Raw genomic sequence first — 23674 nt, 5'->3', positions numbered from 1 at the left:
TATGTTGTATGTTCTCAGAAAAGGGAATTAATTTCAACATTCTTTAGGAAAATCTAAAATGGTAATGTTTTTTTCTTTTCTTGTTTTTCACAAAATAATGTAAATATACACAGTTAGTAGGGCTATTAGAGTGAAACATTTGTGCTGACCTTCTGGATCTCTCTAATCCAGCGGTTGACTCCAGACTGCAGCTGGTTGAGGAAAGTGGGGTCCTCCACCTTGTCTCCAAAGTCGGACACTTTGGGCTTCTCTGCGCGCTCGTAGCACTGTTTAGCGATGTTGGCGATGATGGGGTTAATGACCAGGCTGATCTCTGGGATCTCGATGTTCTGCTGCAGGTGGAGCAGGCCCATCTCCAGCTCCGCAATCTTCTTCTCCACAGAGGGAGCCATCTTGTCCCCATCTCTGAGCAGAACAGACAAGCAGAGATCAGACCCGTTCTAGTTCGCCTTTGTACAGAATGTGCTATTTCAGTCATCGAAATATCTTACACGCAACGGTTTTATTATGCACAAGCTGTAGAATACAATAACACTCTTTCAGAAACTAGCAGGTGATGGACCGTCAGGCAGAAGGTTATGTACTGTACTTTTATTTTATTTCATACATAAAACAAATGTGTGTTACCTGTCGGCCTTTCCAGACTCGCGGATGTAGGACTTGAAGAAGGGAGCGACGGCATTGCTGATGAAGGAGTGCAGGGTCTCATAGGGAGAGTCCTCACTCAGGGTCAGTACTCTCACCTGGGTGGAGATGGGTTTGTCTGCATCCACCACAGCCGTACGTTTGATCAGGGCCAAGCTAAGGGAGACATGGAGAGATTTTAACCACTGGAAGCAAGGCAGTGCAAAAACTACAGTAGGAAGTGTTAAAGGGGACATCATATGTAAAAACAAACTTTTCTGACCTTTTAACCATGTTCTAACTGTATTATATCTGACCATAAAGAGTAAGAAACCTTTGTCAGAACAAAATATAGAAGCAGAATCCAGAGCCACACGTCTTACAGTACTTATAAAGTCTAGTACTGTCATTGGCTGGCCATGTAATCATAGTCCAACAGGGTTCATTTGATCTTCTGAACATTTTTTTCTAATATTTTTTTCAGACCAAAGTTTATTATTATCACAGTGAAAAAAACATGAATAAAAATCTTCAGTTTTGAACAGTACATGTATAAGATTCTAGCAAAAGTGCAGGGCTCAGTTGGTTCAATGAGAATCAATTTGGATTTCTGTAGTTACAACTACTTAAAAGGACAAATTAATTATCTTCTCTTCAGTCAGGTTTTATTTAATTGTAAACAGTCTTATGTCATGTTGTATGTTTTGCATTGTTTGTTGGAAGGAAGTGACATTTGGCTCACAGTTGACTGTTGGATTATTGTTTTACTCTCAAACTAGTTTGAGGATATTTTACTTTATGAAACAAAATTGTGTTTAAGTTAAATACCTGTTCGATTTGATTCCATAGTGGATGTCGATGCTGACGACGTAGTTGATGCTCTCCCTCTCCTCCTCTCCTTCGTCTCCCACATCCTCTGTGGAAAAAAAACAAGGTATCACATTTTAATGCACTCTCCTCAACAGCCTTATAATCACAGGTGTTTGAAACATTTTATCTGTAGCAGATCTGCATTCTGTGCTGATCTAGTCACACTGCACCACACCCATTTAAGACAGCATAAGTCACTGTTCATACAGCAGACATCGCTGGATCTATTGTGCCATGTCTTGGTGTACTATTCTGGGGGTGCTCTGCTCTTGGGGGGTGCTCTGCTCTTGGGGGTGCTCTGCTCTTGGGGGGTGCTCTGCTCTTGGGGGGTGCTCTGCCCTTGTATACTGTTGTGCTATTTTAGAATCCAAACACAAGACCAGAGACACTGAAGCATCATGTGCTGATCCAGATCGAGTAAAACAACACCGCGTCCCGTTGCTGTGGGATTATGTGACCCGAGGGAGCGCAGGAGAATGGGGCTATTGAAGCAGGGCAGCCCGCATGACTCAGTGGATAAAGGTGTTTATTCAGGGTTACAGAGCCACAACAGGAGCCGGGTGGAGCATACACAGACAGATCCACGGCTCTCCTGTGGACATAACGCTGTAAAAGGCCGCGGGCGTGGCGCAGTGCGTCAGCACATTTTATAAAGAATAAAATTATAACTCAGCCATGGTCACGTTTGTAACATTATCATGGCTGACATCATGCTCCAGTGGGTTAATAATAAGCCATCACCGGTCCAGTGCATAAGCTTTATGTGGGTCAGGGCGTTTATAAAGACGCTGCAGCGAGAACAAAACAGGACAGACCTTTGAGACAGCTCCTCTCCACCAGGATGGTGTGGATCTGTGGGTCTGAGAGGAACTTTCTCATCTGCTCCACGGAGCTCTTCTCCTCCAGGGCGGACTCCAGGGAGGACGGAGCCTCGCCGCCATCTTCCAGCAGCAGCGGGACCAGTTTTCGGATGTGCTTCTGCAGGACCGAGATGTCCGCCACGGTCTGCGCCGTGGACACCTCCATGGTCCCGCCGGAGTTCTCCTCCGTCCCTCCGCCGTCAGACATGTTGCACAGGTCCCGGACACCGCAGGGTTTGAGGTTCTAATCACAGAACAATGAAGCCGAGGCTGTGCTGTCTCTGAGCTCAGAGACAGACTGCCGCTGTCACAGCGCCGCAAAGGAACACGCTCGTTTATGCGCGCAAAGATTTCTGGGATGTGTAGTTCTAAAAGCCACAACAATAATCCGTTCAATTGTTTAAAAAACTACAATACCCAAAATGCATTTCGGTCAATCTTTTTCTCCACTGCTGCATGTGTGCAGCCAGGGGGAGGAAGGGAGTGTCAACCATAGATAAAGAATTGTCTATATCTATGAATGTCTTTTAATATACAATGTAATACAATATAAACACAAAGCAGAGATTCAAGTCCATACCACAGATGAAAAAAACAATAGAAACATAAAAATAAAGTAAATCAATCCAAATTGAATGACAGATAATACTTAAGCTACTTAGTTTTGTAAAGCATCAGAGATTGATTTGGGGGAGGGGGAGGTCATCTAACTATGTATAATGTAATACACGTTAAATTTTACAAACAAAACAACAATTATGAAACACTGCGTAATAGAAAATAACCACTTATATATATATATATATATATATATATATATATATATATATATATATATATATATATATATATATATATATATATATATTTTTTTTTTTTTTTAATCTAGGTCAGGTTAAGGAGTTTTAGGGGATTCATAGACAGAATTTCAGGGAATATCAGAAAGTGCAAATCAAGCTTTTACGTCTATAGGCCCGTAACATACTGACTTGTAAAAGCTGAAAGAGCCTCTAGTGTGTGTAGTTGGGTTTATTAGATTCTGGCTCCCTCTGGTGGCGAGTCTGTTTTATGCATGACCAGTAGTGAAGTGGGTCCATTTGCAAACTCATGCGCTAAGATTTTAGTCCCATGCTCAGGACCCTCACTGCAGAACGAAACACAGCAGCAATAATACATGTTGAATTGAGTTTGTTGTGTCTTGGTTTGGTGTGTTTTCAATCTCAGTAACTCGGCTCTGACAAACCCCCCACTGCACTAAAAACTGGATGGATCTAGGAAGAAGACTATAAAGACATAATGTACTTTCCACACTCTTTTATTGAATAAATAGAGAATAAAACGACACAATCATTTAATAACATTGGATATCCCTGAGCTATACTCATGTACATCATTTACACACCGATGATCACACCTCCTGTCATGGCTGTATCCTAAAAATACATAAACTCTATAAAAAGTCTATGATCTTATTATGGCACAAAGAGAGGTACTGTAGATCCTCTGAAAGAACCTGCAAAAATATTCACCTGATAACCTATTCAGCAAACAAGATTTATGAAACAGTATTCACAAACAAAATAGCTTTAAACCTAAAAACGTCAGAGATTTCTTTATCAAGTTTTCAGTAATTACAAAGAGTTCAAAATTATTTCAAATTTTTATCTTCATTTTGACAACAATTATTTGCCTTTATACTTGGTTCCAAAATATTGTCCAACCCCAAGTGGTGAGAATGACCATCTAAAAGAGTTCAAATTTTCTCAAAACATGATTTAAAGTGCCTATGACTGGTTAGACTTAGACTTAATAATTTTACTAAAATATAGTAACGTCATATTTAAATTTTAAGCACAAACTTTGACCTTTCTTTCCCCCAGTTTGACCAATTTTATTACCTGACCAGCCAGAACCACACACTGGGACAAAACTTTACAAAGACGAGTGGATCTGGTGTCCCTGACTGTTTTTTTGTCAGTTTTTTTGTCAAAAAAAAAAAAAAACAACATAGAGGCCTGAGAAACAGCATGGATTTTCTTAGAATCAACAATCAAAGCACCAAACTTTTACTTATCTCAGTTAAAGGAGGTGATATTTTTTGTTCTGAACGATACAAGAATTTTCAAGAGGAGAAGTCTTTTGCATTTGAGAGACACAAAAATTTGCAAATGAGCAGCTGTGATTGGAGCGTTTCAAGTTTGGATGAAGGTTTTTCACACTCTATGGGCCAGTTTCAATCGCTTCTGGATTTAAACAGGTTGTAGACAAGACAGGCTGCTCAGGAAACCAGTTTTATCTTAAAATCTTTACTTCTTGGCTGGAAATTATATATAAATTGTGCTTAACTTTGGGATAGGCTGCTCTTAATGTAATGTCATCAATACGTTTCACCATATTTTCAGCTTTTCCTCACATTGTTTCTTCACTAGGGAAAGTCTTTACAATTATTTATAGTACATATTATCTCACCGAATTCAGCCAAAATTAGAGAACGTTAAAAAACCTGTCATATGCACTTAATCATTCTGAATTCAGCTAAAATCCATATTTACTTTCCTACGGCAATAACCTGTGTTTTATCGAAATCGTACGTAAACCTCATATATCGACTAATTATTTTCAAGCTGATATTAAAGGTGCTTTGGGTAAGGTGGAATTCTGTTGGAAAGTCCGTCCCCTGCTCGTTTTTATGGAGATGTCATTGCTCTGTCTGAAATGCTCCAAGGTATGGCATTTAACACCTCTAACTAACATTTATTCAATTACAGGTGGTTTTAAAGCTCAAAAATACCAAGAAAAGCATTCAGTGGGGTCGTCTCTCCACAGATCTGACCTGTAACTTGGTCCGGTTCGGTCTCCACGAAGATAGAAAGGTTTAATGCCATACTGTGAAACATTCCAGACAAAGTAATAACATCTTGCCATTAATAATAATCACCTTTAAAAGTCTGAATCCATTAAAATAAAATATTATACTATGGCTGTAATCCAGAAGTGCAGTGGTGGTTTAAAATCCTAGTCTTCTTCGGGGAACTTGAACTTGGCGTAGACGATGAGCATGACCAGGGACATGACGATGCAGAGGGAGCCGATCACCAGGTACGCGATGCCCAGGAACTCATTTTTGCCGCCCATCCAGGAGACGTTACTGAACACCACCTTCTTCCTCCCGTCGAAGTTCAGGACCGGGTAGTCTGGGGACAGGGTTAAGGGCTCCAACACACAGAGCTGCACACCAATAAACTGACCATAATCTGATTTCTAGAGTGACCGGGTTATTGTGATGCTCCCTCTCTCTCTGCTCTCTGCAAAAAATCACTCATCCTTCAGAGCGCTGTCACAACACAATCCGCATGAATCCTGCTAATGAAACTACTGCACATCTCATCAGGTTTGTTCTTTTGATTTGTACAATTGTGTATATTTACCCAGAATTATTCTGTTGGAGCATGGGTGAAGTAGCATTGGACAGAATTTTACAGATAAACATATGAAGAGTTTGAATAGGGCCCAGGAAAGATCGCTAGATTACTCATGCATGGATGACATCTAAAACCTCTTCAGGCCTGTTTTGATGAGGGAATAACTTTAGAACATGGTATATTATATTATATACCTTTTTAAGATTGTTCTGCAGTTAATTTGAAATTTTTGAAAAAATGTGGAAAGTGTTATTCTCAAACACACTGTATTTCAAAATACAGCTTCTCTAAACTCCATTAAGTAAGTAAGTTTTTATTTATATAGCGCTTTTCACAGACTACTATTGTAGCCACAGCTGCCCTGAGCGCAAGCACGGCTGCCAGTCAGCGCCATCGGTCCCTTCGACCACCACCTTCCCTCACGCACTCACCCCTTTCATAGAAATGGGGTGAAGTGCCTTACATAAGGACACAACAACAGCGTTTGTGACTGGCGCCCCCCTGTGGACCTGGAATTCCCAGTGGTCTCCCATCCAAGTACTGACCAGGTCCAGCCTTGCTTGGCCTCTGAGATCTGACAAGATCAGGCTTTGGCAAGCGAATATGGCCACTGATTAAAATGAACTCTATGTAAGATTATGATTTTAAATTCCATAAACACGACCCATCTGTGACCAGATACAAGGTAAATATGTTCAAATCAAATACAGCTTTTAAAAATAACAGTTGTAAGACAAAAGGTTGTTTATGTTATAATTTGGTGTTTTGGTTCAAGCCGATTCAGTCAGCAGTACAATGAGCCTCACATGAATTTAGAGTATGTTTAAACCTAAAATGCCTCTCTGATCTGAATGCTCACCAGTTAAACTCCAGCCCCTGCAGTCAAAGATGAATCAGTGCTAGTGCAGCCTCTGCAGCTCGGGAGGGAATTCTGGAGGTTCTAAGCTTTCACATGAGCCATGATCTGCCCATATACTGAGAATGAAACAAACTTGGATGTGTCTCTATCTGCAGGTTAAGGCTCTGGAGACATCTAATACAGGAGTCTAATACAGGAGCCTCCAGACTCTAGCTCGGGAGGTACCAGGAGCTCTCCTCCTCCTTCCTAGTAGCTCACCAAGGGATTTCTGAATTACACCTATTGTCCTGAATAAGTAAAATCTGATTAATTAAATTCCTATTACCACTGTACATGTGTTATTTTGATGCGTAACTTTGTACACCAATAAATGGATAATGGATTATGTTTTATCGGCGTCTAACTGTACCTCATTTATGGCTCGCTGTGGCAAATATACTCCATTTCTTGTGACCGCTAAAACTAGTAGCTCCTCTGGCATTTTCATTACATAAAGGTAGCTCACCAGGGGAAAAAAGTTGTTCTAATACCTTTTTTTTAAACCGTAAGAGCACACGCTACATACAGTTCCTTTGACTGGCACATGTCACTGTGTGTTTCTGTTTTTAAACTTGTGTGCCTATAAAAACACAGCCAAAAATCTGACCTAATTGCTGGGCTTACTTGTACCATGTAATAAAGATGGTAACAAATGTTTTTCATATCTCATTTCACTATGAAGGCATCACGTGGATTAGGATTTGACTATCTTATTTACTTACAAAGCAGAGGATTTGCCTGCTTCCTCAGGGAACGAATGCCTCAAACATGGGAGCTACTGTGTTTGTGATGGTTGATATGAAACTCTGCTTTCAAAACTATGCAGCCAACTAAAAAAATGTAGTATTCATTAACACTGTTGGGTAAGTTACTTCAAAACTGTAATGTGTTATTTATTACCTGTTCCTGTCATCTCAAAGTAATTTGTTACATTACAATATTACTTTGTTTAAAATGTCAGACGTTACACAACTATTGCTCCCAACAAAATAACTGTGGGAAGATGCTGAACTTCTGCGCCATATATGGATTGAACCAGGACTAAACCAGGACTAAACCAGAACTGGACCAGAACTGAAACAGAACTGAACTGAGGACTGAACCACAACTAAACCAGGACTGAACCAAGGACTGAACCAGAACTAAACCAGAACTGAAACAGAACTGAACCAGGACTAAACCAGGATTAAACCGGGTCTGAACCAAGGGCTGAACTAGAACTCAAGCAGGACTAAACCAGAACTGAAACAGAACTGAACCAGGACTAAACCAGGACTAAACCAAGTCTGAACCAAAATTGAACCAGGAGGACTAAACCAGGACTGAACCGAGAACTGAACCAGGACTGAACCAGGGCTAAACCAGGATTAAAACAGGACTAAAACAGGACTAAACCAGGTCTGAACCAAGGACTGAACCAGGACTTGGAATCTAGGACCACTCCTGAGAGAACTCTGAGCCCGTGGAGCAGGGCATCCACTAAGTGCGATTGGGCATCAGCTGGACTTAGCCCGTGGGGGTAGAATTTTGCGTCAGTTCCTTCACCCGATGGTCTACTTGGGCGCACCTTCGGGCCCATCCCGACTTTCAGAACTGTAACGATGGTGCACTGCCAATATCGCGGTGATTTTAGCGAATTTGTGTGAAGAAAAAAACGAAAAACCCACCACTTCAGTCCTGGTTAAAAATGCATTGTACCACGTGTTACTGACATTTGTACCGAGTAAAATATTAAAATTTTTCCCTGTAATGCCACATTACAGCATTACAGCAAAAAGCAAAGCATTGCATTGCATTACTTTCATAACACGTTACTCCCAACACTGTCCATAAACAAATCCTGACCCTCTCTTCTGCTCCTCTGACCCTCTCCTTCTTTCTTCTAACATAAATAAACGGCTGTAGAAGGATACTGTAGTTGATCTCCAGAGTGTAGTTTCCCGCGGGCAGCCCCTCAGCGTAGTCCCCCTCTGTGATTCTCCGGTACAGCTTCCTGAAGTTGGGCAGGGCAGCGCGTCTCATCCACACAAGGAAGTCTTGGTTGATGAAGCCGTTGTTGGAAGGCTCTGCGGTGTCCAGCTCGTACGCGGGCTTGGGCCAGAACGGGGGCTTCACAGTACCTGCAACAGAGCAATACACGTGTCAACACAACCAGGCCCCGCAGGAGTTACAACAGGGCTACAGGCCTTTAGTCAATTAATCCATTACTTGGCAAAGGGTGTCTAATTACTGTAATTTAATCATAAGTATTTTTATGTGACAGCAGCAAAAAGGAGAATGTATAGAGTTGGTGAAAAATGTTGTATTTTTTGGTATTCTAAGTAAAAGGTATGTGTAAAAGGTCCCCTCTATTCTCTTAAGGTCCGTTTATACTGGAGTGTCCAGTCTAGATGGACGTGCATCTAGGGCATCGTTATCAGAAGTTGAAAATGCAGAACTTCTGGCATCGGACACACCACATCAACCAATCAGGGACGACTATCCAGTGATGTAGAGACATCATTATCTGAAAGAAGGAGAAGAAAGAGAAAGACCCAAGAACCGGGGCCAGGAGCTACAAACATTAGTGGAGTATGAATATATAAACGCCGCATCCACCAAGCCGATCGCCTCAGCTGATGGTTTTATGTAATAAATACACTAAAGTCACTCTCTCAGCCTGGTCCATTGTTCTGGGAAAAGACCAGGAAATGACACTCATTTCCAGGGTAATGGACACCCTGGACGCTCCAGTTTAAACAGAAATTTAAAGCAATTACTTTCCATGGGCACATCAGAGTTAGATTTTGCTCCTTTTCTTTAAGAATTTATGAAGAATTTTATTGTATTATATATTCATAGTTTCAACAAATTGTATCTTCAAATCATATACTTTCAGAGAAGTTGTTCTATAATGCCTATTTAAGAAATATAATAATTTTATATACAAATAGAACTTGCATCATGTACCAGGTGACTTCATGACTGTATAACGAAGTGGACTAAGTGAGCGTGATGTGACCCAAAGTGTTCAGCTCCAGTCATGAAGCTCACGTTGCATTTACAGGGGAGAAATTTGGAATAGAAATGTATTAACAAACAACATAGCGAAATAAAACTCCCAGGAAGTTAATCAGCAGGGAGTCAATCAGCAGCAGTTACAAACAGACAATATTCCAATTTAAGTCAATGGAAGTCAGGGTCAGAATGAGCCAGAAGAGCCTTGGAACACACCTTGGTCCAAACACAGTGGCATTTTAACCCCACTGTGGTAATAAATGCTGTTAATATTACAACCTGTTTCAGTGCCACAGTTTTTTGACTTTTCTGATAATACAAGTGTAGATCTACTTAGAATCATACTGGGATTACTTGAGTTGAAAGCAATCCTGAAAAGCGCTGCAGTTGTTCTGAAGAGGTAATCAATATACCGTCCTTGTCTCTTTTTTTTTTTTTGCTCTATTCTATTGCTGCATATTGTATAAATGAAACAATTAAAAGTCACAGCAAGTGGATCAAAAATAAAATGAACAGAATAATCTAGACTAGAGTAATCTACCAAACAACAGTATAAAGTGAGATTTCTGTACTTTTGTGGTTAATTGTGTGCTCCTTTCATGTTTGCGGAGATAATTCCTCTACAAAAGACATTTACAGACACATTTTAACACAGTCCTGATGTACTTTTCAAATATCCTCCGAGTGCTGCGATCGATTAAAAGCAAACTAAACATGGAGAGTAACCCTGTGTTGATCAGAAGTGCAGTCAGTGGCGTGCGTTACCATTGAAGGCGTCCTTGAGCGGGGTCACGGAGGGGTTCCTGTACTTGACGTTGTAGTCCGTCCACCAGGCGATCCCTTTGCCGTCCAGAGGTACCACCTTCTTCTGCCCGTTCACCAGCTGATAGAGCGCAAATGTATCTGAGCACACGGAACATATGTAAGACACACGTGGAGTCCAGACAAGAACATGACCTTTACATGGGCCACAGCTCGTTTCTCTCTCCTCGCGTCCTTCTCCTCGATTCTGCAGGAAATGGGTGAGAAAGTCCCACAGTCTCACCCCCAGGGGAGACACAGAGAGGAGAGAGGATCTAAACTCCTCACTGAGACCAATAAAGTTTGATTATTTTCTCTGATGTCTCCTCCTGAAGCCTCCCTCAGGTTTACTCCTTCATTCTGTGGTTTTCTTTGGGTCACACATTTGATTGACAGCTGAAAAATGAAGAATTGAGGAGAAGGAAGCGCGGAAAGACAGTTGAGCTGCGGCCACGATCATCACATGTTCTTCGCGTGTTCTCACCGTTGAACATGCTGTTTGGTAATGAGCCACAGGGCACAATGGGTTTGTCGTTAGCATCGTATTGGTACGGAGAACAGCTTGAATCTGGACTCTGTTGACAGAAAAACAAAAATATATTTGGATACGAACAAACAAAAGAGGGCTGCAATACAATCAATGTCAATCGAATTTGACTTTGATTGGGTCTGCATTCGTTCAGGAAATATAACATTCTCTGTAGGGCTGTCAAAAATATCAAAAATCAGATACAAATCGATTCTCATTTGAGCAGGTACCGTATTTAATATGAGACTGGGCCCCGGACTGATGTATTCAGTATTCCCTGGAGTTGTGATGCTAACTTAAAGCACTGCTCTGTTTAAAGCTCTCCGTCAGCTGTATTTTAACACAATCTGACCATAAAGAACTCATTTAGCTGGAACTCCAACAGGCGAGCTGATTTGTGCTGTTTACAATCACATCTAGCATTAGACATTTTTTGTTGTTTTTTTTTGTTAGTCACTCTCACCTTTTTGTTGAAAATCACACAAAAAACCAACACCTAAACAGACCCAGGGACGCTCGTATAGATTACCAGCTCCTGAAAAAGTTTTTTTAAAATGTGTGCATTGTGTCCCCATGGTAACTGCTGAACATTCTACCATAGGCATTCATGTAGCGCAGTATCAAATGAGCACCTTTAACCCCTCAGTCCTACTTGATTGTATAGTACGATTACCGTAAAGTAGGCCACATCTCCAGACAGCTGATAGGCGTCTTTGGATGCTCCGTAGGTCCTCTGGTTCTGGAAGTAGTTGGACAGGGCGTAATAAAAGAAGACCGGGCCCTGTGGAGACAAACACGCATAGTACTGCATAACTAGATTATTTTCCTCTTCATCCTTAGTTTACTCAGTTGTATTTGGCTTGATTCATTCTTGGTTGCGGTAATTGTATGTTGTCCTAAAAAGAGATGGGGTTGGCCTTTTGTTGTGATGATGTTTACTTTAGAGCAGGAGTATCCAAACTACGGCCCAGGGACCAAATGTGGCCCTCAGATCGATGTTTGTTGGCTTTTTTGTAGGCCTTTAGTTTGGTATTCTGTAAAATAATAAATCATTTCTGGGAGCCTTCTATCATGTTATGACGTTGTTCCCTCATCAAAAACATGCCTAAAGAGTTGTTAGATGTAGGCATATAACAATAACCGAAATATCGTGATATCGTATTGACAAAAGTCTCACAATAATATTGTGGACTATCACAGTATATTGAATCACAAGTTCCTTTGCTTAAATGCATTTTTAAATAGTAGCAACAGTTTATAATCATAGGGAACTACATATCCCATGATTCATTTCAGTGCAGACAACATGAAGAAATATGTTTTTTATTTGAATTCTTGGGATTATGATGGAAATAATTCACACCAAATTCTTGTCAAGGTATTTTAAAAGCAGAAAAGTGTCCCATCTACAATTATATCTACCTCTCCAAAATATTGTGATAAATATTGTAGTGTGAGATTTGGACATCGTTACATCACTAGTTAGATGTCATGCATGCATGTTTGAGTAATTTAATGTTCTCTCCCAGGCCCTATTTGTACCCTCCTTATGGTCAGAGCATCAAAATTGAAAGTTTATATGTTGTTTTTGGCAAATATAGCCTTTTCAAAATATCAAACATAACATGGTGACCTCAGTATGTGATGTGTTAGCTGTTAATACCCCATACCTCAAAGAGCTTGTCCAGGCTGAAGTTCAGGGTGCACTTGCAGTTCTTCTGGGTGATGGGGTCTGAGCAGGAGAAGCAGGGCGAGTTCTGCTCCACCCCGGTGTAGTCCAGCTGACGTGGAAACAACACATTAAATATTAACACTACGCTGTACTGTCTGCCCGCACCTCACACCTCACGGCTCACACTTCACACTTCACGCTTCATGCTTCACAGCTCACAGCTCACAGCTCGGACAATAGCAGCACAATGGGAGTATCTTTTACAGGGGCCAGGGTTGACACCAGACTCTCAGTTAAAATGCGCTGATACACAATTCAGGGAGGTGTGGGGAAACGTAACCCAATATTAGGTTTGTACAGTTTACAGCAAATCTAATCTAACGCTTTTCATTTACAATAATAAATAAAAAGGGCCTGTAAATATTTGCCAAAAATATTATGCATTTCCCATTTAACAGAATATATTGTGATCAAATGTCATTTTAAAGTCACAGTATGTAAATTTTATGCCAAACCCCCCCCCCCAAAAAAAAACAGACTAGCATGTTTTTCATTTTGGGTGCGTTTATTGCACTGAAAAACTTGCATCTTCGCAAAACTGACTTATTTGCCTGAAGAAGGTCCTGCTTGTTTCTATGGAAATGTTGTTCCTTTGGTTATAATATTCTAGCCAGGCTGGCGCCACCTAGTGCCTCCGCACAATTTCATTTCTCTCCATCAACTGGGTCAGGAATCAAAATACACTAGACCAGGGGTCTCAGACTCGCGGCCCGGGGGCCAACTGCGGCCCGCGGAAGGATTTTTTGCGGCCCTCCACTTGATTCCAAAGAATAATGTCAGTGCGGCCCGCGGTAGATGTACGCACAATCCCACCCCCCTACCGCGGGCCGCACTGACAGATGAAGCTGCAATCGGTGCCCATGCAGATTCACAACAGATTATTAACGCAGTTTACATCCCAAAACTCAATTTACAGCAGTTGTGAAGCAACGAGTCTAAGTGGATCTGTTAATAGAAGTACACGTGCACATACGGCGTCACCGAAGAACCAAAACAAACCACACATGGTGGTACGCGTGTGCGCACTTCACTTTACGCTCCCACAACCACAGCATCAGAGCAGAGGAGGCGCTGACAGAATTCCCCTGTTCATAAGTATGGGACCTTTATTGGAGGGGTTAATAAGAAATAAAAAAACTTTGACAGTCTGTTTACCTGTTCAACCCTCGGTGCGTAACTTGCTGGCAACTCGATGACCAAGCTCCACCTGTGCGTCGCCGAAATCCACGCGCACTCAGCGGCAAACACAGCTGTCCCATCAATATGCAAGCACCACAAAACTGCACTGATCTATTCCAGAGGCTTGGCGACATGTTAGCAAAAAGTACGAGGCAAAAACAAGCGTCTTCCATCCGTGTTTGACATACGAGAAGCAGATACACTCCAGTGTGGCGCTTTCACACCGGCAAACGAACCAAAACTGGTCCGATTAACGAGCCTCTGTATCCCGGTAGAACAGCGATATCTCCAGTAACCAATACTGATGTTCCCTGTTAATACCGCGGGCCGTCCTCATCTCAATTATCACCATGAACTCATAAAACAGCAACGTAGAACTTTCTACAAACTCACCGCATCAGTTCTGAGTTCGGGTAACAGCAGAAGCCAACAGCGTTCAGCGTAGCGCGCGGCTCCTCAGGACGGCGCTGGAGTCTGGTCCTTGGTCTTCTGTCGTCCTACAAGCGCGTTGGTCAGATGGTCCGGAGGCTCTGTCCTCCATGTGCTGGTTCCAGACGGTGGCGAACAAGACCAGTGCGCAATGACTGGGTCTGAGCGGGTATGTTCCGCCGTCTGCGCGCTGGTTCAGTGTTCCGTGCGGGGAAAGTGAGAATGCGCTGTGGACTATACCTACAGGTCTGTGCTGCTCCTGTCCTCCGCGCTCAAGAACCGCGGCTGGTTCGAGGTGGTGCAAAGCATCCGGACAGAACGTGAATCCAGTTTAGTTGGTGTCCGCATTTGGTTCTTCCCGGGAAAAGCGCTTTTCACTCCCCGCTCCACGTCATCTGAGCCCGGACAGAACCGGAGCTGCTCCCGCTGGTTCGGGACTCCGGTTTGGATCTAGTCCGACTGTATTTCTCACACTAGGCTAAAAGCAGGACATTTTTAAAGGTGAATCAGTTGAATGGGCGATTGCCTATTGCCATAAAATTATTTGATTAATTAAAGCCTAAAATAATAAATGCTAGTTCTTACATGACCACGGGGAACACCGGGACCTTTCTGTACGTGCAGGTCCTGAACAGAAGTACACCCCCCCATTTTTGACTCACTCTGGAGCCACACGTTCGCACGTTCTTGCTCTGATCTTCGTGTGTTACATTCTCTGTATTGGCCATTGTTGGTAAAATATTTCGAAAATGAATCGCGGCTGCGTCTGGACAACAATCTGTTACTGCGCTGGAGTCGTACAGCGCGTCATTACAGGCAGGAGACGCGTTTCTCCCATGATGCATCTAGAATAGTTCGTTTGGACCTGCTGTCTGTGGTTTGGACCCGGGTTCGCGTTCACACCAGAAGAACCGCACCAAAGTTGGTCATTTGGTGCGGATTCAAGCGAACCGAGACCACCTCTTTTTTGAGGTCTCGGTCCACTTGAGTTGGTCCGGGTCAGAGTCCGATTGACGCTTTCACACCAACGCAAACGACCTGAGCTAACCACTTCTGGTTCGAATGGATCGTTTGGTGCGCACCAAATACTGTGGGTGTGAAAGCACCTAATACAGGTCAAGGCTCACTGATGAGCATCTTCAATCTATCCTGAGGATCTGCTTCCTCCTGCAAACCAAATATCTCTCAGCTGTACAAGATGAAGTGTAGCCAGGTTTCAACCAGCAAGGAGTAGGCAAAAGAAGAAGAGTAGACGCATTAGTTTAAACTTACGTTCCGAATACATTTTCATGTTCTGAACTGTTATTAAAGATTAAGAAAGTGTGTTGCGTGTTCTTTCTCTCTCCTCTTTTCCCGTGCAACCGCTATTTATCGAATACTCAATGCGGCCCAGCCTCACTCAGACTTTATCTAATGTGGCCCCCAGGTAATTTGAGTTTGAGACCCCTGCACTAGACAATTCGCAAAAACCCCGGAAGTGTGAGTTCGGGCACCAGCCAATCAACGAAGAGTCATATATTCAGTGTTGTCAATGATTCCCAAGATCGAGGATTTAAAGCCGGAACAAAGAGAATGTTTGGTGAATTTTATCAAGTGGAAAGACGTTATTGTCCTTCTTCCTACAGGATTTGGGAAAAGCTCCATTGGCGGCATATTACATATGTCACGACCAAATAGCAGTGATTGCTTAAATGATCAAAAGTACCCGCCTACTGTCGAGTGAACGAAATTCAACGCTGTGAGGTGAGACGGTTTCTACGAAGTGAAACCAGCTGATGAATCAGGCTAATAATACTCCACACAGTATGAAATAAAACCGTTTTGAACTACAGATTTAACTTTTTGTTTCCATGAAATGATGCAGGTGATGGTAACCGGTTACCACATTTTGCATTTTAATGAGACTCCATGCACATGCCCATGCAATTTTATTATTCTACTATGAACCAATTCATTTTTACGTGGCTCTGAGCAAATGGGTCCAAATACTGGGACCCCATGGAAACCTGCAGACATTAAAATAATTGCAGCTGGCTGTAGTGTCTGCGGGGGTGCGCCCTGCGAACACTTGGGTTTGTTTGTGTAATGCGTCACCCTTCGTTTTACTATTTACACTAAAGTGCACTGTTAAGGGCCTGTTTCAAATGGCCTACACACTCAAAGAATATAAGGCACGTAGAAGCTTTTAGTGGAGGTGGGACTAAAGCACCTGGATCAAGGAACGAGGAGCACCTGACACGGCGTGTATGTGCTCTGGATGTCTCCGTCCAGGTGAGGAGCTTTGTTTTTACACCGTATTCGTGTGTATGATTCGTAACCTGTCTCATTCACGCTGGAGCATCGCTTGTGTAGTTTCAACGAGTAGGTATAAAACTATCCATAACGTGTCTGCCCTCTGCGCTTAGGACACCATGTGCACCTTTTTCTCGTCCCTCGCTGTTTTCATTTGGCGATAATTGCATAAGGACTAAAGTGATCCTCTTTGTGCAGGTAACACATGTTAATACAAAATTTAACACTTAACTGTGGGTTCATCACTGTGGCACAAACCCATGCCTAACTTGGGACATCCATTAAATTCAAGTTAGTCACATTTAAAATTTTAGCAGGAAAACGGGTGCAGAGAAGGTTGCGCGGAGATTCAGTGCGAATGAACTAGCTACAACACGCAGCAGCAAGTGGACTCTTTCTTTGCATTGAAAATTACGTTTTCAGACATAGGATATCGCTTTCGTGTCCTGAAAAACCTTTGTGTAGCTCTTGGAAATAAAGTACGTTTTCATAATAAGCAGAAGTTTCCTGTCCAGGAGTACTTTGGCGACCAATGCGTCAGTCTTTAGACCCTGCGTCTGCTTCAGTTGCGCCATCGCTGGAATGAATCTTCAAGAATCACCTTAGTTTGGCTTCGCTGCTTTTCCCCTTGTCTTCTTCTTTCAGTGACCTCAAAAACAGACTTTCTTTTGCGGCTAACTGCTCCTGGATTCTTGTCGCCATTGCAACAAACTTTGTGCGAACTGCGAGGAAGATATAGGTCAAAAAAAGCCGCTAAGAACTGTTGCGTTGGTGGAGTAAACAGCGTCTGTGCGTCTGTGGACTGCGTGACAGGCGTACGTAAACCACGTACCGGCGGCGCGCAGGCAAGTCAGTTACACTAGAAACGTAGGGAGATTGATTGACAGCCTGTCAGCTCACAGATAACGAGGCAGTGTCGTTATCTATTGGCAAATGTTTAGCCCCACCACGAGTTGATGAATTTTTATTCTCTTTTTTTTGGTCATCATAATTACAAGGCTACTGCATCTCTATAATGCTATCATTGACAATTTGAAACAAAAAAAAATCCTCCATACAACCTTTAATACTTCAGGAGCCTTTACATTTTTATACTTACGTTAATAATTCTTGTCACTACTATCACTTCCACTTGATTTTTAATACTTAAGTACACCTCTGTCAACTTCCATTCAAGAACATAATATAGGCCAATCAAAAAATAACCGTTTGCAACCATGAATCATACGTTTCAATGCCGATTTCATAATATCTGTTAAGTAATGTACAGTGTAGATAAGCGTATTTAGTATTTCACAGTGACATTTTCATCCAAACGTGTCTAGAATCGCAACCAAAAGCACATCATTTCAGTCATGATATCCATAACATAGCTCCCATACCTCCATGACCTGCAGGCCCCTGGAGGTGACGAACAGAGCCACCCCGATGCCGATGAAGATGAGGCCGACGATGAAGAAGAGGGGGATGACGATGCCCGCTGAGAGGATGGGCTGCCACGCCGGGAGCCTCTGCTGGGTGAAGGCGGTGTTGTCTGGACGGTTCACCGCTTCGGGCTTCTCCTTCTTATGCATGGTCCCGCTCTGTGGAGATACAAGGAAGTTATGTTATATTATGTTTATTAAGATTTTCTCTTACTTTTAAAAGGTGCATTGCCTAATTTTTCTCACGGGCGGTCTGCCAAATGCTTTTCTCGATGGAGATGTCATTGCTCTGCCTGGAACGTTACACAGTGTGACATTAAACAGCTCTACCTTACATTGCACGGGGATGTAAATTTGGGGCCAGTCCATTCAAAGCTTTAAAAACAAACAATAAAACCTTAAAATCAATTCTAAAATTAACAGGAAGCCAGTGCAAAGACGCAAGAATTGAGAGAATAGACCTACTTCCTGATGGCGATGGCAAACACCTCACCTCAAAGATTGCAAGATGAATGGACACAATTAGTAAATCACAAACGCTACAGCTGTTGATTTGTTGTAAATAAAATATCCTGTCTTATTCTGTATAAAAACTGCTAAGTAGTTTAGCTCTGCACAAATGTGATTCTTGTATTAGTTTGCAGTGTTGGGGAGTAACAGATTACATGTACCGGAGTTACGTAATCAGAGTACAAATTATGAGTAACTGTATTCAGTTACAGTTACAGTTACTGTTTCAGTGAGTGGTAATTGGATTACAGTTACTTGGTTGAAATAAATGGATTACACAGTGGCATTTTCCTGTTTTCACATTTTGACTATAATTCCACTCATTGCCGGAAACAAAACCAAGTCTAAACTAGATCTAAACTAGATCTAAACCAGGACTAAAACCAGGTCTAAACTAGGTCTAAAACAGATCTAAACCAGGACTAAACCAAAACTAAAACCAGGAATAAAACCAGGTCTAAACTAGATCTAAACTAAATCTAAACCAGGTCTAAAACAGGTCTTAAACAGGTCTAAACCAGGTCTAAACCAGGTCTAAACCAGGACTAAGACAGGATTTAACAAGACTAAACAATGCTGCATGGACGTGTGTCCTCGTCTTCTATCAATAATTTTTTTTTTAAATTTGGTTGAGTAAAGTCTGGGCTTTTCATTTTCTTTTATCAGACAAAACATCTTATGTTACGATATTCTCGTCTTTGCTTCTCTACAGCAAATCAAGTAATCCAAAGTATTCAGATTACGTTACTCACTTTAAGTAATTTAATGGATTATGTTACAAACTACATTTTGGAGTGTGTAATCTGTAATCTGTAGAGGAATACATTTTAAAAGTAACCTTCCCAACACTGTTAGTTTGTCACTTCTTTTTGTCAGTTCTTCTGGACGCGTTTAGACTGTGAACTGTAAACAGAATCCTATAATTAAATCGAATCGTAATCACAATTCTTGTCAGAAAAGTGTAATACTTTTTCCCCAAATGGTTCAGCTCTACTTTAAAGCCTCGTGAGAAAATTTCCTCTCCACATCTCCCGAGCTTGAGCTAGTCTTAGCCAGTAACATTCGTTTAGTCTTCATTTTCAGACCGAAATTGTTGTTTGAATGACCCTGAGCCAATCTTGTTCAGGACTATTTTAGCTGGAGGATTGTACCTATTGTGTATTTTCTGGGTGATAGGGGAAATCTGAGTGAGCGAAGGAAACCCAGACAGACAGAGAGAACGTGTAAACGCCACACAGACGCAGGAAAAACAATACTATTAGACAAAAAGTGAATAGACTAAGCTGACAAAAACCTCAATATAAGACATAACAGGCTCGTTTTAGCACATTTCTGATGGGAAATTTGAGTCAAAGTCACAGTGCAGTAAAAGAGAATGTAAATAACCAAATGTACTCTCACAGGTTACACCACACACACAGCTCCTACATTACACATAAACATGCTGTAAGCCGAGCTCAAACAAAGCTCTGATCCATCATTACAAAGTAGTTTCACGTTCTACTTTTGAAAGAATCAGTTCAGTTTAAGTCTGCTACTCTAAAGTATGAGTGAAAATGATCAACAGTATGCAAATTTAGTTCCAAAGATTAAAATATATGCATCCCAGACTCGAGATTTCCTAAACCATGAGACAAAAACAATGGATTCAATGGCTCAACTTTTACTGATCAAAACGTACAGCCAAAACGTATAGCCCTACTTCCTGATAGTGATGGCAAACCTATGCATACGACACCTCACCCAGTTTGACATGAACAATATTACCTCAAACGAGCGCAAAAGCTCACCAGACCTGCACAAGACACATCAGGCAACATTTACGCGCAAAAACCAACGCGTACTCACTGTTAAAAAAACGACTTACGCGCAGAAGGCTTCTAATGAAACGCTGAAACAGAAGCGGCAGCGGGTAAATCCAGAGACTTCCCTGATGATAGTGCGAGTCTTCTGGAGCACCTTTACCTGTTTGCGCTCCACGCCCTGCAGCAGCCGCGTGCCCTGCTCAACCGGTTCTGCGCCCGACCGCCGTCTGCCTACGTCATCGTGCCGCAACGGACCAATCAGAAACGAGGAAATATCGTCCAGTAGATTTGCAATTTTTTTAGTGCCGTTACAGATTATAGTTCAATGAAGTTGTTTAATTTGTGCTAAAATGTAAAATGTATTATCAAAACTACCAATATCTTTAAATTGATAATAATAACAAAGTTAAAAATGAACAGAACACTAAAAAAAGATAAATAATCAAACATTATACTTATACTTTATTTACAGACTCTCACAAAAGGACAAAAGGACACACAACCACAATACACTACATTCACATACGCCACAGGCGTCAAACATAAGGCTCGGGGGCCGGATCCGGCCCTCCAAGACCTTTAATCTGGTCCTCGGCTGATTTTCTACTAAAATATTTTAATTATATTTTCTATTAAAATATTGGTAATTTTCTGTGGTGTTTATCATATCAGCGTCTCCAGCGCCTCTGTACGTGGCCCCTCCCACCAGAGCAGCACAAATGAAGACTTGTCTCTTTCCAAACACTCTTAAAGGACGATCGTTTTGACTGTTGACCGTGACACCCTCATCAACAAAATGTCCAAAATGAGAAAAGTGGAGCAGAGTGCAGGACTTTACAACAAAAACTGACTTATTCCTATTTACATACAAATTCATGTTAAAATATTGTGTTGAAATTACATTTTTCTTAAAGTTTCAGGTTGTTCATAATATTATAATATTTTGTAAAAGAAAGAGTTCATCAATTAAAAAAGATTTCTGTAATAGATTTGTGTTTCTCTGCACAAATATTTGAACTTATTGTTATTTTTGGGGTTTATATGACATAAGTTTTCTGATCTGGCCCCTTTGGGATCAAAGTCGGTTGGATACGGCCCCCGGACCAAAATGAGTTTGACACCCCTGCTATAAATTAATTCCCGCTTAATAATAACAAAATAAAAAATGAACAGAACACTAAAATAAGTAAATGATAGGGATGTACAATAACCGAAATATTGTGATATCGTATCGTCAAAAGTCTCACAATAATATCGTGGACTCTCAATATATTGAATTACAAGTTCTTTTGCTTAAACACATGGTTTTATAGTAGCAGACGCTTATGAACATTGGAAACTACATATTCCATGATTCATTTCAGTACAGACATGACGATACATGTTTTTTACTTGAATTCTTGGGATTATGATGGAAATAATGCACACCTAAATCTTGTCAAAGTATTTTAAAAGCAAAAAAGTGTCCCAGCTACAATTATGTTAGCCTCTTCAAACTATCGCAATTAAGTATCGTACCATGAGATTTGGATATCGTTACATTCCTAGTAAATAATTATTTTTTAGTTTATCTAACAAAATAACATTTTCTGTTTCTTCTTGTTATATTAAAGTGTGTAATTTTCTGGAGGTGGGAAGTCAGCTGCATGGTTCCACGATGGCTAGGCTAAAAAGAATGTTTCTCTCTCTCTTTTTACCTCCGCCAAGGAGGTTATGTTTTTGCCGGCGTTTGTCTGTTTGTTTGTTTGTTTGTTTGTTTGTCTATTAGCAACATAACTCAAAAAGTTATGGACCGATTTTGATGAAATTTTCAGGATTTGTTGGAAATGTGAAAAGGAAGAACTGATTTCATTTTGGGGGTGATCCGGAAGAAATCCTGGATTCTGGATCACTTTGAAATTTTAGTTAACATTGTGGTAAATGGGGCCAAAAATTTTGTTTCTCAATATCTCCGTTAATTATTGACCAAACCCCATGAAATTTGACTCAGGGATGGACAATGGGATCCTCTTTCATATTCCAAAGGCTGATCCGGATCTGATCCAGAAGACTGATTTTATCGCAATTTATATAAAAAATGGGGGTAGTCCTTGGCGGAGGTCTGCGCTCTCTGAGTGCTTTTCTAGTTAATTGTATGATGATTATTTATGTTTTGATTTGTTTGTATTGTGATTTTGAAGTATTTCTTATTCTTTAAAGCACTTTTAATTACTTTGTGTACAAATTGTGCCATACAAATAAACTTGCCTTGCCTTGCCTAATATAACATTAAAATCATACTTCTGTACGTTTTACATTAAGATAGGTATGTTTTATGCTATGTAATATTATAGCCAGTGTTGGGGAGTAACAGATTACATGTACTGGGATTACGTAATCAGAATACAATTTATGAGTAACTGTATTCAGTTGCAGTTACTGTTTCAGTAAGTGGTAATTGGATTACAGTTACTTTGTTGAAATAAATGTATTACACAGAGGTATTTTCCTGTTTTCACATTTTGGGCTAAACCAGGACTAAACCAGGACTAAACCAGGTCTAAACCAGGACTAAACCAGGTCTAAAACCAGGACTAAACTAGGACTAAACCAGGTCTAAAACCAGGACTAAACTAGGACTAAAACCAGGACTAAACCAGGAATAAACTAGAAAAGCACTCAGAGAGCACAGACCTCCGCCAAGGACTACCCCCATTTTTTATATAAATTCAGTAAAATCAGTCTTCTGGATCAGATCCGGATCAGCCTTTGGAATATGAAAGAGGATCCCATTGTCCATCCCTGAGTCAAATTTCATGGGGTTTGGTCAATAAATAACCGAGATATTGAGAAACAAAATTTTTGGCCCCATTTACCACAATGTTAACAAAAAATTCAAAGTGATCCAGAATCCAGGATTTCTTCCGGATCACCCCCAAAATGAAATCAGTTCTTCCTTTTCACATTTCCAACAAATCCTGAAAATTTCATCAAAATCGGTCCATAACTTTTTGAGTTATGTTGCTAAGAGACAAACAAACAGACAAACGCCGGCAAAAACATAACCTCCTTGGCGGAGGTAACCAGATCTAAAACCAGGACTAAACCAGGAATAAACCAGATCTAAAACCAGGACTAAGTAAAGGACTAAACCAGGACAGAACCAGGTCTAAAATCAGGACTAAACCTGGTCTAAACAATAAGACACCTAACAGTAGAGTGGACATAATTTAAGGCAGCAGTGATTTCATATAGAAATCATTTCTTTATCAATAATATTTTTTATATGCTTAAGTAAAGACTGGGCTTTTTATTTTCTTTAA

The 23674-nt window shown here is 41.1% G+C and overlaps 2 protein-coding genes across 2 annotated transcripts in view; both read right to left on the bottom strand.

Annotated features, from left to right (window-relative positions):
- The window catches only part of dync1h1 (dynein, cytoplasmic 1, heavy chain 1), a 43885-nt gene extending 41217 nt beyond the window's left edge, over positions 1-2668 (bottom strand). The window contains 4 exon segments of the mRNA XM_055161046.1: positions 150-405; positions 628-801; positions 1453-1540; positions 2310-2668. Of these exon segments, the coding sequence (XP_055017021.1) occupies positions 150-405; positions 628-801; positions 1453-1540; positions 2310-2562 (771 nt within the window). The 5' untranslated portion in view covers positions 2563-2668.
- Positions 2669-3653: 985 nt separating this feature from the next.
- On the bottom strand, positions 3654-20562 carry tmem30b (transmembrane protein 30B). The gene is made up of 8 exons (XM_020926085.2): positions 20435-20562; positions 18016-18216; positions 12672-12782; positions 11675-11782; positions 10957-11047; positions 10437-10574; positions 8588-8794; positions 3654-5548 (listed from the first exon to the last, which is right to left on the bottom strand). Exons 2-8 carry the CDS (start codon positions 18205-18207, stop codon positions 5370-5372), a joined length of 1026 nt encoding a protein of 341 aa, XP_020781744.1. The 5' UTR covers positions 18208-18216; positions 20435-20562; the 3' UTR covers positions 3654-5369.
- Between the last annotated feature and the right edge of the window lie 3112 nt (positions 20563-23674).

This window comes from Boleophthalmus pectinirostris, unplaced genomic scaffold (assembly GCF_026225935.1).
Source record: "Boleophthalmus pectinirostris isolate CB_2022bp ecotype Guang Dong unplaced genomic scaffold, ASM2622593v1 HiC_scaffold_10, whole genome shotgun sequence".
NCBI lineage: Eukaryota > Metazoa > Chordata > Actinopteri > Gobiiformes > Gobiidae > Boleophthalmus > Boleophthalmus pectinirostris.
Note: the sequence above shows the minus strand (reverse complement) of the source record. Positions and strands in the feature narration are given on the sequence as shown.

Coding starts and splice junctions, on each gene's coding strand:
- tmem30b (XM_020926085.2), bottom strand. CDS start 18,207: ATGCATAAGAAGGAGAAGCCCGAAGCGGTGAACCGTCCAGACAACACC. Junction 12,783..18,015: donor GGGGCCTGCAGGTCATGGAG/GTATGGGAGCTA, acceptor TTTCCACGTCAG/CTGGACTACACCGGGGTGGA. Junction 8,795..10,436: donor GCTCAAGGACGCCTTCAATG/GTAACGCACGCC, acceptor GCTCTGTTGCAG/GTACTGTGAAGCCCCCGTTC.